General features: G+C 42.2%; 1 protein-coding gene across 2 annotated transcripts in view; it reads right to left on the bottom strand.

The window, feature by feature from the left end:
- ADGRE3 (adhesion G protein-coupled receptor E3) overlaps positions 1–14,250 on the bottom strand; it is a 56,416-nt gene that overhangs the window by 15,283 nt on the left and 26,883 nt on the right. For both annotated transcript variants that reach the window (XM_081501297.1, XM_081501295.1), the window contains exon 7: positions 10,534–10,650. In XM_081501297.1, coding sequence (XP_081357423.1) covers positions 10,534–10,650 — 117 coding nt within the window. The remainder of the gene's footprint in view (positions 1–10,533; positions 10,651–14,250) is intronic.

Below are 14,250 nucleotides of genomic sequence, written 5' to 3'. Positions count from 1 at the left end.
CTGCGCCTGCAACGCAGGAGGCAGGAGTCGTTGCTTCCATCCCTGGGCTGGGAAGATCCCCTGAAGGAGGAAATGGCAACCAGCTCCGGTATTCTTGCCTGGGAAATCCCATGGATAGAGGAGCCTGGCTGGTTATAGTTACTCGACTGAGCGCACACACACACAATGGGCTTTTTACTTTGCTTCCTTACCACCCCCTCCACCTCTCTATTCTATAAAGGAATCTGGCATCTAGACCCCAATAAGATTGTTATTTTGAGACATTAGTGGGCCATTTTTTCAATAAACCAGCTTTCAAATAAAGTCATTCTCCTTGCCTCAATGCCTCATCTCTCAAATTTATTGGCTGGTTGTGTGGTAAGCAGAGCGAGCCTGGACTCAGTAACAATGTGACCAAGTTTCCTTCTATGGAGAGCTGAGTATCAAGGATTATCTGATTCTATGGGGCGTTGGATTCACCTTTTATGGACTTTCTATTGCCAAGCAATTTCACAACTCAGTAGGCATAGAAGATAACATGTAGAAACTTGATAGTAGTGGAAATGGTTCCTTCCCTAGACAAAGATGCATTTTGTCTGGTAGATACGTAGTTTTCTGTTATAGAAAATATAATTCTGAACATTGCACTGTAGTATTGCCCTATAGAATATTAACCAGCTTTTGCATCAGTTAGCATATCATTTCAGAATTTGTGACTGATTTATATAGAAATATGTTTGTGTACAGATGTAACTGCTCTTTGAATTGCCTCTGAGCATGTCTTAACATTTCATAGATTACCTCATCAATTAACGAGCTGATGTAATCTTTTTCATGACTTTGAAAAAGTCTTTATTGAGTTTGTTACAATATTGCTTCTGTTTTTTATGTTTTGGTCTTTTGGCCATCCCAAGGCATGTGGGATCTCAGCTCCCAGACCAGAGATCCAATCTGCACCCCCTGCACTGGAAGGCGAAGTCTTAACTACTGGACCACCAGGGACGTCCCATGAGTTCATATGGTCTTTGATGTACTTTCATTTATGTTTGAAAATGGTATTTACCTTTTCATTATTTATCTCTTTGAAAATGGTATATAGGTGTAAATACACACACAAAAACACATACGTAGATACACGCACATATGCACACTTACTCACATATATGAGGGTAAAAATAAAAGATTTTCACAGTGTCTCTTCTCACGTTCTGAGGCATACTTTGTATTTCTGGCCCTGAATCCTTTGTTGTATTGAATAGGGTAAAACTGGAGGGACAAGAGAAACTGGAAAAACTAAGAGAGGCTAAGCTGATTTACATAACAAAGGACATGAATCTACCCTTAGGAGAAAAAGATATAAAAGTTGGGTTGTTTATGGCTGATTTCTGTTGATATTTGGTAGAAACCAATGCAATACTGTAAAGCAATTATACTTCAATTAAAAGAAAAAGTTGTGTTGTTGTCCGACTCTTTGCGACCCCATGGACTGCAGCATGCCAGGCTCCTCTGTCCTCCACTATCTCCACTATCTGGAAGAGGAAATGGCAATCCACTCCAGTATTCTTGCCTGTAGAACTCCATGAACAGTCTAAAAATTGGGAGGGGGGGCAGAGAAGAGGCAGGTGGAATTTTGAAGGAGAAAGAGAGGAAAGAGACTGGGTGAGCCATAAAGAGGAAAAGGAAAGGAAAGTTAACCCTCTGTATCTACAGGTTCTGTATCCACAGATTCTATGAACCTTGGATTGAAAATATTTTTAAAAATCTCAGGGACTTCCTTGGTGATTTAGTAGCTAAGACTCTGTGCTCCTAAAGCAGGGGGCCCAGGTTCAATCCCTGGTCAGGGAACTAGATCCCACATGCCACAACTAAGACCCGGTGCAGCCAAATAAATAAATAAACATTAAAAAATTCAAGAAAGTCTCAGAAAGCAAAACTTGAATTTGTTTTGCATCTGCAACTATTGTCTTAGCTTTTGCATTGTATTATGTATTATAAGTAATCTAGAGATGATTTAAAGTATAAAGGAGCATGTGCATAAGGTTATATGCACATCTATATTAAATACTATTGATACACCATTTTATATAGGGACTTGAGCTTTCGTGGATTTTCATGTCTGAAGGGTCCAGGAACCAATCCCTCTTGGAGACTAAAGGACAGCTATAAAAGGAAATTGGGTAAGTCATGTGTGATATCATTCCACTTCCTCTGCTGTCTCTTGAAGACTTCAGCAATGACTAACTTGTTTTGCAAGACCTTTAGAACTGGTTTTGTGTTTCTTTTGCATGAAACAAAATGTTGAAGCTGGACCCAAGGAAATCCATTTGTAGTTGGTACAAGTATTTCTGTTTCTTTAGATAGAGATCTAATTATTTCTTTTCCATATATATTATATATATATGTAATAAAGATATAGGAGGAAAAGGGGATGACAGAGGATGAGATGGTTGGATGGCATCGCTGACTCAATGAACATGAATTTGAGCAAGCTCTGGGAGTTGGTGATGGACAGGGAAGCCTGGCGTGCTGTGTAGTCCACGGGGTCGCAAAGAATTGGACACAACTGAGCGACTGAACTGAACTGGTATATATTATATAGTATAAACCAGATATAGATAACATATGGAAATCATTATCTATGTGCTTAGTCGCTCTGTTGTTCTCGGCTCTTTGCGACCCTATGAACTGTAACCTGCCAGGCTCCTCTGTCCATGGGATTTCCCAGGCAAGAATACTGGAGTGGGTTGCCATTTCCTCCTCCAGGGGCTCTTCCCCACCCTGGGATTGAACCTGCCTCTCCTGCATTGCAGGCAGATTCTTTACCTGCTGAGCCATCAGGGAAGGCCTCTATTTATCTATCTATTTATCTACCTATCCATTTTTTTTTTTTTAGTGCCTACTGTGTCCAGACATTATTCTGGGGATACAGTGGGGGACAAAATAGCCTGAATTTCTCCTCTTATGCATCTTACTTTCTGGTGCAGGAAACAGACATAAACAAGCAAATAAACGTGTTAGATAATCGTTGACTGAAGCCGCCCACCTTGGCCAGGCATGATGATAACCACTTGCGTGAGTTGTCTTACAACAGGAGGTCCCAGTGAGGAACTTGGTACTGCCACCCGAAAACTCACCGGGAGAATTTGGGAGGGTCCAAAAGAGGGAGGAGACAACCATCCTCCCAGAATCCTTTGCACTGGAATCCGTCTTGGCTGAGAGATGCTCGGGCCACCAGGAAGGACCCTGACTCAGATTATGGGCCAAGGATGATGACTGACCAGAGATAACCTAGAAACTAATTGCATTACCATAAAACCTGAGACTGTGAGCCATTTGGCAAAGCAGTTTTCCTGCTGCTCTTGCCTGGGGACCACTTTCCAATAAAGTCTCTTGCTGTCCAAGCACAGGTCTCCTTGGACAATTCATTTCCAAGTGTTAGGAGCCCACTCAACAAAGGTATATATCAGATACACCTTGCTCTGTTATAGGGTTGGTGCTCCTTCTATGGAGAAAATTAAGTGAAGTAGGGGCCAGTGGGGCTTCCCAGGTGGCCCTAGTGGTAAAGAAGCTGCCTGCCAGTGCAGGAGATGTGGGTTTGATCCCTGGGTCAGAAAGATCCCCTGGAGGAGGACATGGCAATCCACTCAGGTATTCTTGCCTGGAAAATCCTATGGACAGAGGAGCCTGGTGGGCTACAGTCTATGGGGTTGCAAAGAGTCAGACATGATTGAAGTGACTTAGCACTCACACCAGGGGACAGAGAGAGGTGGAGGATGCTATTTTAGACAGTTTTCAGACAGCACGGTGAAAGCAGGGAGGATATTTGAGAGGAGAGCGCTCTAGGAGGAGAAAATAGCGGAGGAAAACCCCCCAGAGACATGACTGTGCCCACCTGTTCAGGAAACAGCAAGGAGGCAAGTGAGGGCATGGTGGGGGCTGATCTTGTAGGGCCTTGGGGAGAATTTTGCTTATATTTTAAGCCAGTGCAAAAACTACTGGAGGGTTTTCAGCAAGGGAATGGCATAATTTAACACACTTTGATAGGCTAAAAATATACATGCACATGATATGCTTATATTATAGATTTATAATTTTATTATATATTAAGGCATGCACGTGACTTACAGTAAGTCCTTCTGTTCTGAGAGCATGTTTGCAAGTCCGATTTGTTCCTGAGTCCAACAAGATTAGCCTAGGTACCCAACTAACACGATCAGCTGCATCATACTGTAATAAGTTTCTAATACTTTTCACATGAGTAATACATAAAAAACAAACACAGAGAATAAAGGAAACATTTGAAATCTTACAGTACCTTGAAAAGAAGAGCAGCACAGTACAGTAGCTGACATGCAGGGGCTGGCATCGAGTGAGCAGGCAAGAAGAGTTACTGGCTGGAGAAGGGAGAGGAAGTTGAGATGATGGAGCTGAAGGATTGTCAGGAATAGGAGTCGGAAGGCAAGCTGCACTTTCACTCATGCCTGATGTTGATGGACTGCAGGTTCCCACCTTGAAGATTTGTATGTAGTGGACATATTGTATGTCAATAGTGTTATGGGCTGAATTGTGTTCCTCCCCAAAATTCATATGTTGAAGTTGTAATGGTACTTCCCAGTGTGACTGTATTCGAAGATAGGGCTTTCAAAGAGGTGATGAAGTTAAAATGTTAGGTTAAAATGTTAGAGACTGTTAGGGTGGGCCTTATCCAGTCAGCCTGGTGTCCTTATAAGAGGAAATTTGGACACATGAAGAGAGACTAGGGACACATGCACACACAGGAAAGACCGTATGAGGACACAGTGTGAAGATGGCCGTGTTCAAGCCAAGGAGAGAGGCCTCCGGAGAAACCAATCTTGCCAACATCTTCATCTTGTATCTCCAGTCTCTAGAACTGTGGGAAAGTAAATTTCTCTTGTTTAAGCCACCAGTCTGATATTTTATGACAGCCTAGCGTATAACATGGGCTTCTCTGGTAGCTTAGCTGGTAAAGAATCCACCTGTAATGCAGGAGACCTGGGTTCGATCCCTGGGTTGGGAAGATACCCTGGAGGAGGGCATGGCAACCTATTCCAGTATTCTTGCCTGGAGAATTCCCGTGGACAGAAGAATCTGGAGGGCTACAGCTCATGGGGTCTCAGAGTCAGACATGACTGAGCAACTAAGCACACAGCACAGCATATAATGTATATTCACACACATAAAATATATAATGTATACACACACATATACTATATATCAATTGTATGTATGTATATGTATACACACATATGTGATAAGATGTTAACAAACTTGTCAATATTCCCATGTCAATAAGAATTCACTATTGTAGCTGCTGAGAAGTCCACATGACAAACAGGTCATATATAATGAGTAGTTAAGAACCTAGAGATAAGAACCATGTTTCTGGATTCAAACTCCATCTTTGCCACATACTAGCTGTGTGGTTCCCAGGTGGCTCAGAGGCAAAGAATTCACCTGCCAATGCAGAGACGCGGGTTCGATCCCTGGCCCAGGAAGATCTTTTGGAGGAGGAGATGACAACCCACTCCAGTATACTTGCCTGGGAAATCCCACGGACAGAGGAGCCTGGCGGGCTACAGTCCATGGGGTCCCAAAGAGCACAACTTAGCGACTGAACAACAATAAGAAACAAGCTGGGTGGTTCATCCTACTGGAATAAATCCCTTAGCAGGTGTCTCTAACCAGGTTTTTCTGGCTTCTCTTGAGGGATGAGAAGTAGGAGATTCACTTCTGCTTCTCTGAGTTGATGGCAGTTTCTGTTCATCAGAAAGAAACAGCTGTGGGTGGTTGGAAGGCATCAGCAGGTGATCAGTCTACCTGATCTGATGCTCGGAAATTGCTTACTTTTGAGCTGAAATATTCTGGTGTAAGAGCAAATCACAAGTAGAAAAGAAAAGAACAGCTATTGAGGTTTCCAAGGTTGACCTCTGTGGCTAGGGTTTGTTCTCTGAGATAGTTTATAGGGAGAGGAATCATGTGATTGTACATCTTGGGTTACCTGTGATAGTCCCAATTCACACCTGGTGTCATGGTGTAATTTGATAGGATCCCTTCTGGTATTAAAATTATCCACCTTTTGGAGATAAATTACAAGGTTGCTTTAGACCGGAGGTTCTCAGCTGCAGGCTATCCTGCCCTCTCACCTCAGCAGACACTGGGTGGTGTCTGGAGGAATTTTTGGTTGTCACAACTGGGGAACTGCTATAGGCGTCTAGTGGATAAAGGCCAGGGATGTTATTCAACATCATACAGGGCACAGGATGACTCCCTACAATGAAGAATAATCCAGTCTATGACAGAACCTGAGGGGCAGAAAAATGTCCGTTTATGAGTTCGTCATGAACCCATCAATGTGTTCTTTTCTCTCTTTAGGAATGTTCAGTCCTCAACCTAGATGTGGATTTAATTCGATGAACATTTCTGTTCTCCGATTCTCTGCTGGTAAAGGACTGCACAGAGAAAGAATTCATTGTTTTCACCCTGAAGGTATAGTGGCAGGGAGGGGTGTGGGTGGGGGGCGAGGGGGGTGGGGAGTGGCGGGAGGCAGGTGGGGCAGGGGAGGGGACATGTCGATGAACAGATGTTAGCACATTAGATGCCGGGATAAGGTAGGTTCAAAGTGCTGGAGGAGCACAGGAGAGGGAAAGCCTGACTCTAGTGCTGTGATGGAAATAGGCAGTCCCGGGAGGCTTCATGGAGGAGGAAAAAGTTGAGCTGTGTTGAAAGAATAAAAGTCCACCCAGTGGAGTGTTGGAGTGTTGGTTAACATTACTGGCAGAGGGACAGCCAGTGCAATGCTCTGAGATGAGACCACAAGGGTCATTAGGGAAAGATAAATAGTCTGCTGCTGGGCATGTCTATGGTGCTTCCCTGGTGGCTCAGTGGTAAAGAATCTGCCTGCCAATGCAGGAGACGCAGATTTTAACCCTGGGCCGGGAAGATCCCCTGGAAGAGGAAATGGAAACCCACTCCAGTATTCTTGCCTAGGAAATTCCATGGACAGAGGAGACTTGTGGGCTACAGTCTAAAGGGTCACAGAGTCAGACACCACTGAACATGCACGAATGCATGGGCATGTCTATGCCAGGTGCTCCCTGAGGCACATGCATTCACATTATGAGGTCTGCAGCTCATGTAAACAATTCAGCCTAGACAGTTGTTATGGACTGAGTTCTGTTCTCCTCAAATTCATATGTTCAGTTATGGTTTTCTCAGTGTATATGTCCAGTCATGGAATTGCTGGGACATATGGCAGTTCTATGTTTAGTTTTTTAAGGAACCTCCGTACTGTTCTCCAGAGTGTCTGTACCAATTTACATTCCCACCAACAGTGTAAGAGGGTTCCCTTTTCTCCACACCCTCTCCAGCATCTGTTGTTTGTAGATTTTTTGATCATGGCCATTCTGGCCCGTGTGAGGTGATACCCCTTTGTAGATGAAACTTAAGCCTGTCATACAGAGGGAGGTAAGTCAGAAAGAGAAAAACAAATATTGCATATTAAAGCATATATATGAAGTCTAGAAAAATGGTACAGATGAACCGTTTTGCAGGGCAGGAATAGAGGCACGGACATAGAGAATGGACATGTGAACACAGAGAGTGAAGGTGAGGATGGGATAAATTGAGAGAATAGCAATGAAACGTATATGTCACCATATGTATAACTAGTGGGAAGCTGCTGTGTAGCACAGGGAGCTCAGCTCAGTGCTCTGTGATGACTGAGAGGGGTGAGATGAGGGGTGGTGGGAGGGAGGCTCCAGAGGAAGGGGATACATGTGTACAGCTGGTTCATGATGTTGTACAGCAGAGACTAATACAACATTGTAAAGCAATCATATTATGATAAAAGAAATTGTTGACATCCTAACCCCTAGTACCTCAGAATGTGACCAAGGAGCAAACTGGATTGCACATAGGTTTGGTTTGACCTGCACCGTGAGGCTTTCATGCTCCCTCTCCACACTGTGAGTAATGGGGGAACCTGGTGAGCACGCAAGCATGAAATCACGTGGTTGGAATTTGGCTTCCATCCTCCTCCTGGCCCATCCTCCAATAAAGGCAGATTCAAGTTCTTATCTTCTTGGGGAGGAGAGGAAGTGAGAAACTAATTGCCACGTGAGACTTTCTCAGTTCGGCATGTGCTTAGTTGTCTACGTTTTATCATCTTTACTTTGGAACTTTGGGTGATAGCACAGACCAGCTGTCTATACAGACCCCACATTCATGTAATTGGATTTTAAGACCCTCATTTATTGTGCTACAGCAATTGTAACATATGGCAGTTATAACAGAAGTCTTCCTGCCAAATTAAAAAAATATTGGAGGTGTTCATGCAGACAACCCAAATTTTGGTTTCTCTTGAAAAGTCAGACAGTCTGGCAATGCTGAAACAGTTAATAGTAACAATTTCTCTTTCTACACAGGCTGTAGCAGATGCTGCAGGCACCCTGGCTTTATTCCTTTGGCACTCCTGTTTTTTTTTTTTCTTTTTTTTTTAACATACTGATGGATTCTACTGCAAGCAGCTGCGACTCTGTCTGGGAGCTTTCCCTGGAGTGTACATGTTTGATCTGTACACAGGGAAGGCTGGAAGAGCCTAGAAGTTCACTTCTGCCTGCAACCCCCAGAAGGGCTCTTAACCAGTGATGGATCAGAGCAGGTGGATAAAGAGCTCAGCTCAGCTCCCTCTCCCTAACTGTTATTGTTATTTTAGTTTTGGAATTCAGGATCTTCACTGAAGCATGTGAGATCTAGTTCCCTGACTAGGTATCGAACCCAGGTTCCCTGCATTAGGAGTGCAGAGTCTTAGCCACTGGGCCACAAGGGAAGTCCCCTTTATTATTAAAAAAAAAATTTTTGTTTGACCATGTCGAGTGGCATGTGGGATCTTAGTTCCCTGACTAGGGACTGAACCCCTGCCCCCTCCATTGAAAGGGCAGAATCTTAACCACTGGACCACCAGGGAAGTCCTCTAGCTATTTCTCTTTGAATGGGGTAACTCAGTGGGATTGAACCGCAGTCACCACCAGCTGTAACCTGCTCGCTAACATAATAATCCCTGTATGGGCTGCCCTCTCTTCCTTGTCTCACTTCCTGTTTTCCCTGTTGGGATGATTAATTTTAAGTGTCAGCTTGGATAGGCCTTAGGACCCAGATATTTGGTCAAAGACCAGTCTGGATATTGCTGTGAGGGTATTTTTAGATGAGATTAACATTTAAATCAGTAGATTTTGAATAAAGCAGATTACAGTTCCTAATGTTGGTGGGCCTCATCTAATCACTGGAAGGTGTTAAGAAAAAGACTGACCTCCCCCTGAGGAAGAGACTGCCTTTGGACTCAGGCAGCAACAACTTTTCCCTGGGTCTTTCAGCCTGCTGGCTAGATTTTAGATTTGCTGCCCTCTGAAATCACATGAGCTAAATTCTTCTTAAATCTCTCTCTGTCCCTGCCCATCTCTCTCTATCTCTGTTTCTCTTTCTCTACATATCCACAGCCTATTGGTTCTGTTTCTCTGGAGAATCCTGACTAATACACTTACTGATTCTTTCTGGGATCATCTTCCATATAAAATCACCACATTTGTTCCCCTTACACTTGTCCATGCACTGCTTCTAAGGGAACCCAAACTGAGAACCAGATAGAACAGCCCCTAAATTGCAAAGAAGTCTCTTTCATGCTGAAGAACAAAAAGCCTCCATTTTAGGTAGGAAGATGCCTTTTTTGTAATTTAAAAATATTTTTTTTTAAGGAAAAGACTCAAATGGCACAGACTGAGTGAAATGAAGCAGAACCTTATAGTCCTTATTCCCTAAGTCCTCAGCCCACCTTTTGTCTGTGGAAAAACTTTAGCCAAAAAATTAGTTTAATCAGAGAACTGAGAACAATAAAGAAACAAAGGAAAACAGTCAAAGGAGATCAAATGAGAATAGTTTAGCCAGTAAGCAAAGTCAGGGACCTCTAGTTCTTTCTCAAGGGCTAATAGGTGATATTCTGAGCCATATCCTTTGAGGTGTCTTATAGATAGAGACCCCCACCAGATGGAGAAATTAGATACATGATGACCAGACTGTAGCCATGACATAAGCTGCCGCAGTTCCAAGACTTGGCCTCAAAGAAATGGGAACAAACCAACCCTGGAACCAAGACTAACTGTGCTTAGAACTGACCACCAGTGACCAATTTCAAGATGACTGTCTGAGCTACTGCGCTGTTTCTGCACGTAGCCCTGTCTCTCTGTCTATAAAAGTGCTAACCTCCTGGTTATTGAGGTGGGGGCTGTTGGCATGTGGACAGGTTTGGGTGCTAGTGACCCTCCTCCCTTGTCACTGGCATCCAAAATAAAGGAAACTTTCCTTGCCACTCACCTAGTGTCTTTAATGACTTTTGAGCAGCAAGTAGCCAGACCTGGGTTCAGTAACATCAGGGTAACAGACCCATTAGAGAGGAGCCTATTGGGGACATTTTCCTCACTACTCACACAGTGATGTTGCTCTGCATGTCTTAGGGATTCTGAAAGCAGCCACCCCACGTACCTTGTATGTTTCCCTGGATGACATCATTGCAGTTGATTTTCATGGAGTTCACTTGGGCGTTCAAGTTGAAGATGACTTCATTGGAGCAGTTGTCTGTAACGACTCGAGTTTCAACAGCTGGTAAGAAAAACAAAGGGAAAACTTACCATTATTATAAGTTTTAAAAATGTGCGTAGTTACACTAATAGCTTAACTTTACTGAGTGTCTAGAATGTGCCAGGTACTGGGCTAAGCGCCTTACATTGATACATTGCCATCTTATAGCAGCCTCATGTAATACAATGAAAGACCTTTCAGAAGAGCAAACTGAAATTCAGAATTTAAGTAGGACTCTAACTCCTGTATACTCGCTGAGAAAAATCTCATGACAGAGGAGCCTGGCAGGCTCCGTGGGGTGGCAGAGTAGGAACTGACTGAGCCCTGTGTTCCTTTTTTAAAGATTGCTTTTTTACTGTGGACCATTTCTAAAGTCTTTATTGAGTTTGTTACAATATTGATTCTGTTTTATATGTTTTTCTTTTTTGACTGAGAGGCATGTGGTATCTTAGTTTCCTGACCAGGGATTGAACCCTGCATTGGAAGGTGAAGTCTTAACCACTGGACTGCCAGGAAAGTCCCCTGAAACCTTATTCTTAACTAACATTCTTCAGCACATTGTCTTTGAAGCAACGATTCTATTTCTAGGAATTTATTTTCAGAAAACAGTAATGACTAAGAGGGCAGAATTAGCTACGAGAAAGTCCATAGCAGTAAAGATGACAAAGGTGAAAATGAGAAATGACCTAAAGTTTAAGAAGGAATTGGTTAAATAACTGTGGCTTATCTGTATAATGGGGACCACGCTTCCAGTAAAAATGAAGTCACAGAATAACAAACAATAAGTTCATGAAAATATTTATCTTGAAAATCAGAAGGTATGAGACTGGTCATGAGTTGGAAATTATTGAAGCTAGGTGAGGGGTGCAGTAGTCTTATTATATCTCCTTTTGAGTGTGTTAAAAAAGTTAAAAAAAACAATTATAAAGAGCAGAAAGTTATGGCAATTACCAGCCTTGGTTCTAAGTGCATTGAAGGCAGCATTACTATCTCATTTTACAGGTGAGGTGATGAAAGCTCACTGAGGTAAGGGTATTTTACATCATCGATTAAACAATGAGGGGGACTGGTAGTCCAGTGGTTAAGACTGTGCCCTTCCAATCCAGGGGCTGCAGATTTGATCCCTGGTCAGGGAACTAACATCCCACATAACTCATGGCTTGGCCAAAAACAAAACAAAACCAAAAAATCAATTAGGAATTGGCAAAATCAGAAAATATAAGAATTGCTTGTAATGTGGTTTAATTTTAAATAAAAGTGTCCAGATTCTGGTTTCCTCAGAAGTTTAGGCACTGGATTTTATTTTGTTAAAAACTATAAATAATGATTATTTTTATGAAATATTTTATCATGAAAGTTGGTAAAACAAAATGAGTAGTTAGGCATACACAAATACATTAGCATCTCTGAGCTGAATATTAATAAAAAGCACAATAAACAGCATTTCTGGAGGCCAATGTAGTGATATGTATCAAAAGTTCATAGAATGCTTTCTTCCTTTTGATCTAACAATTCCTCTTCTATGAATTTATCCTAAGAAAACATTTAACGAATAGATACAGATAAAACTTTAATGGTCTTTGTCACAGGGTTGTTTTGTAACAACCCACATTTCTCAGAATAGGGAAATAAATTATAGTGTAAATAAATTATATGTACAATGCAACTATATAAACCATTGAAGACAATAACATAGGTAATGATATATATGACATACATGGAAAGATGTTAGTCATGTAATGAGTGAGAAAGCAAGTTTGGCAAGCGTATGTAAGTGTAACATATACAACAAATATGTGTCTCTTCATCAGACATGTACCTACATGGGTATTGGATTGGAGCACTGAACTGTGGGCAGACTTGGCTGGTCTCAGTTTAGTTTTGTGTCTGTGTTTTTTCCTGATTAAAAATTTAATACTTGGCTTTGCTATGGTATTTTATTTTTTATTTTCAAAAACAAAAATTATATATATTTAAGGTGCACAATATGAAGACTTGACACATGTGTGCATCTGTGTGTGTGCTCATAGTTAAATGATTATTGCAGTCAAGCTAACTGACATATCTCCATCACATGGATATATAATGAATATGTATGATAGGTATAATAAAATTTTTTCTGGGGGGTGGCTATGCCACGTGGATTGTGGGATCTTAGTTCCCCAACCAGGAATTGAACCCAGGCCCAAGGCAGTGAAAGTGCTGAGCATTAACCACTGGACAGCCAGGGGATTCCTTAATAAAAGAATTTCTATATTAGAAAGAATTCAGCACGTTTGTTTCACTGTTGCCAGAGCTCTGCTAGCAAAAGTGAAAGCCACTCGGTCGTGTCCAACTTTTTGTGACCCCATGACCTATAGTTCTCCAGGGTCCTCTGTCCATGGAATTCTCCAGGCAAGAATGTTGAAGTGGGTTGCCATTCCCTTCTCCATGGGGTCTTCTCGACCTAGGAATTGAACCTGAGTCTTGGGCAGACAGATTCTGTACTATCTGAGTCACCAGATAGTTGAGCAGCAAATTGAGGCCATGAGTCCAAATGACCATGACCCGAAGAGGTCTTTAAATAAGTTTGCTTTCAGTTCCTTAAAAAAAGTATTTCTATTTAAAAAATATGAGGTAAGATGTTCCTTCTGGGGGTGGTTTAAGTCACATCACTGTGACATGTGCTATTAGGTTCTGTGAGCACTGAATCATTAAAAAAAAAAACAACAAAGTTACCTTTAAGCCAGAATCCCAGACTCAAGATTAGAAACCATTGACAATTTTTGTTTATTCATGTATTTATTTGGGCTTCCCAGGTGGCACTAGCAGTAAAGAACTTGCCTGCCATGAGAGATGTGGATTCGATCCCTGGGTTGGGAAATTCCCCTGGAGGAGGGCATGGCAACCCACCCCAGTATTCTTGCCTGGAGACTCCCATGGACAGAGAAGCCTGGAGGGCTATAGTCCACAGGGTGACAAAGAGTCGGACATGACTGAAGTGACTTAGCATGCAGGTATTTATTTAATTCTAAATATTATCACAACAAACTGTGGAAAATTCTTAAAGAGTTTGGAATACCAGACCACCTTACCTGCCTCCTGAGAAACCTGTATGCAGGTCAAGGACCTGTATTCCAGGTCCAGTTAGAACTGGACATGGAACAACTGACTGGTTCCAAATAGAAAAAGGAGTACATCAAGGCTGTATATTGTCACCCTGCTTATTTAACTTACATGCAGAGTACATCGTGAGAAACGCTGGGCTGGAGGAAGCACAAGCTGGAATCAAGATTGCCAGGAGAAATATCAATAACCTCAGATATGCAGATGACACCACCCTTATGGCGGAAAGTGAAGAGGAGCTAAAGAGCCTCTTGATGAAAGTGAAAGAGGAGAGTGAAAAAAATTGGCTTTTAAACTCAATATTCAAAGATCAAAGATTATGGCATCTGGTCCCATCACTTTAGTTCAGTTCAGTCACTCAGTTGTGTCCGACTCTTTGCGACCCCATGAACTGCAGCATGCCAGTTCCATCACTTCATGGCAAATAGATGGGGAAAACAATAGAAACAGTGACAGACTTAATTTTCTTGGGCTCCAAAATCACTGCAGATGGTGACTGCACCCATGAAATTAGAA

The sequence above is a fragment of the Giraffa tippelskirchi genome, chromosome 6, assembly GCF_054371585.1.
Source record: "Giraffa tippelskirchi isolate mGirTip1 chromosome 6, T2T-mGirTip1v1.2.pri, whole genome shotgun sequence".
NCBI lineage: Eukaryota > Metazoa > Chordata > Mammalia > Artiodactyla > Giraffidae > Giraffa > Giraffa tippelskirchi.
Note: the sequence above shows the minus strand (reverse complement) of the source record. Positions and strands in the feature narration are given on the sequence as shown.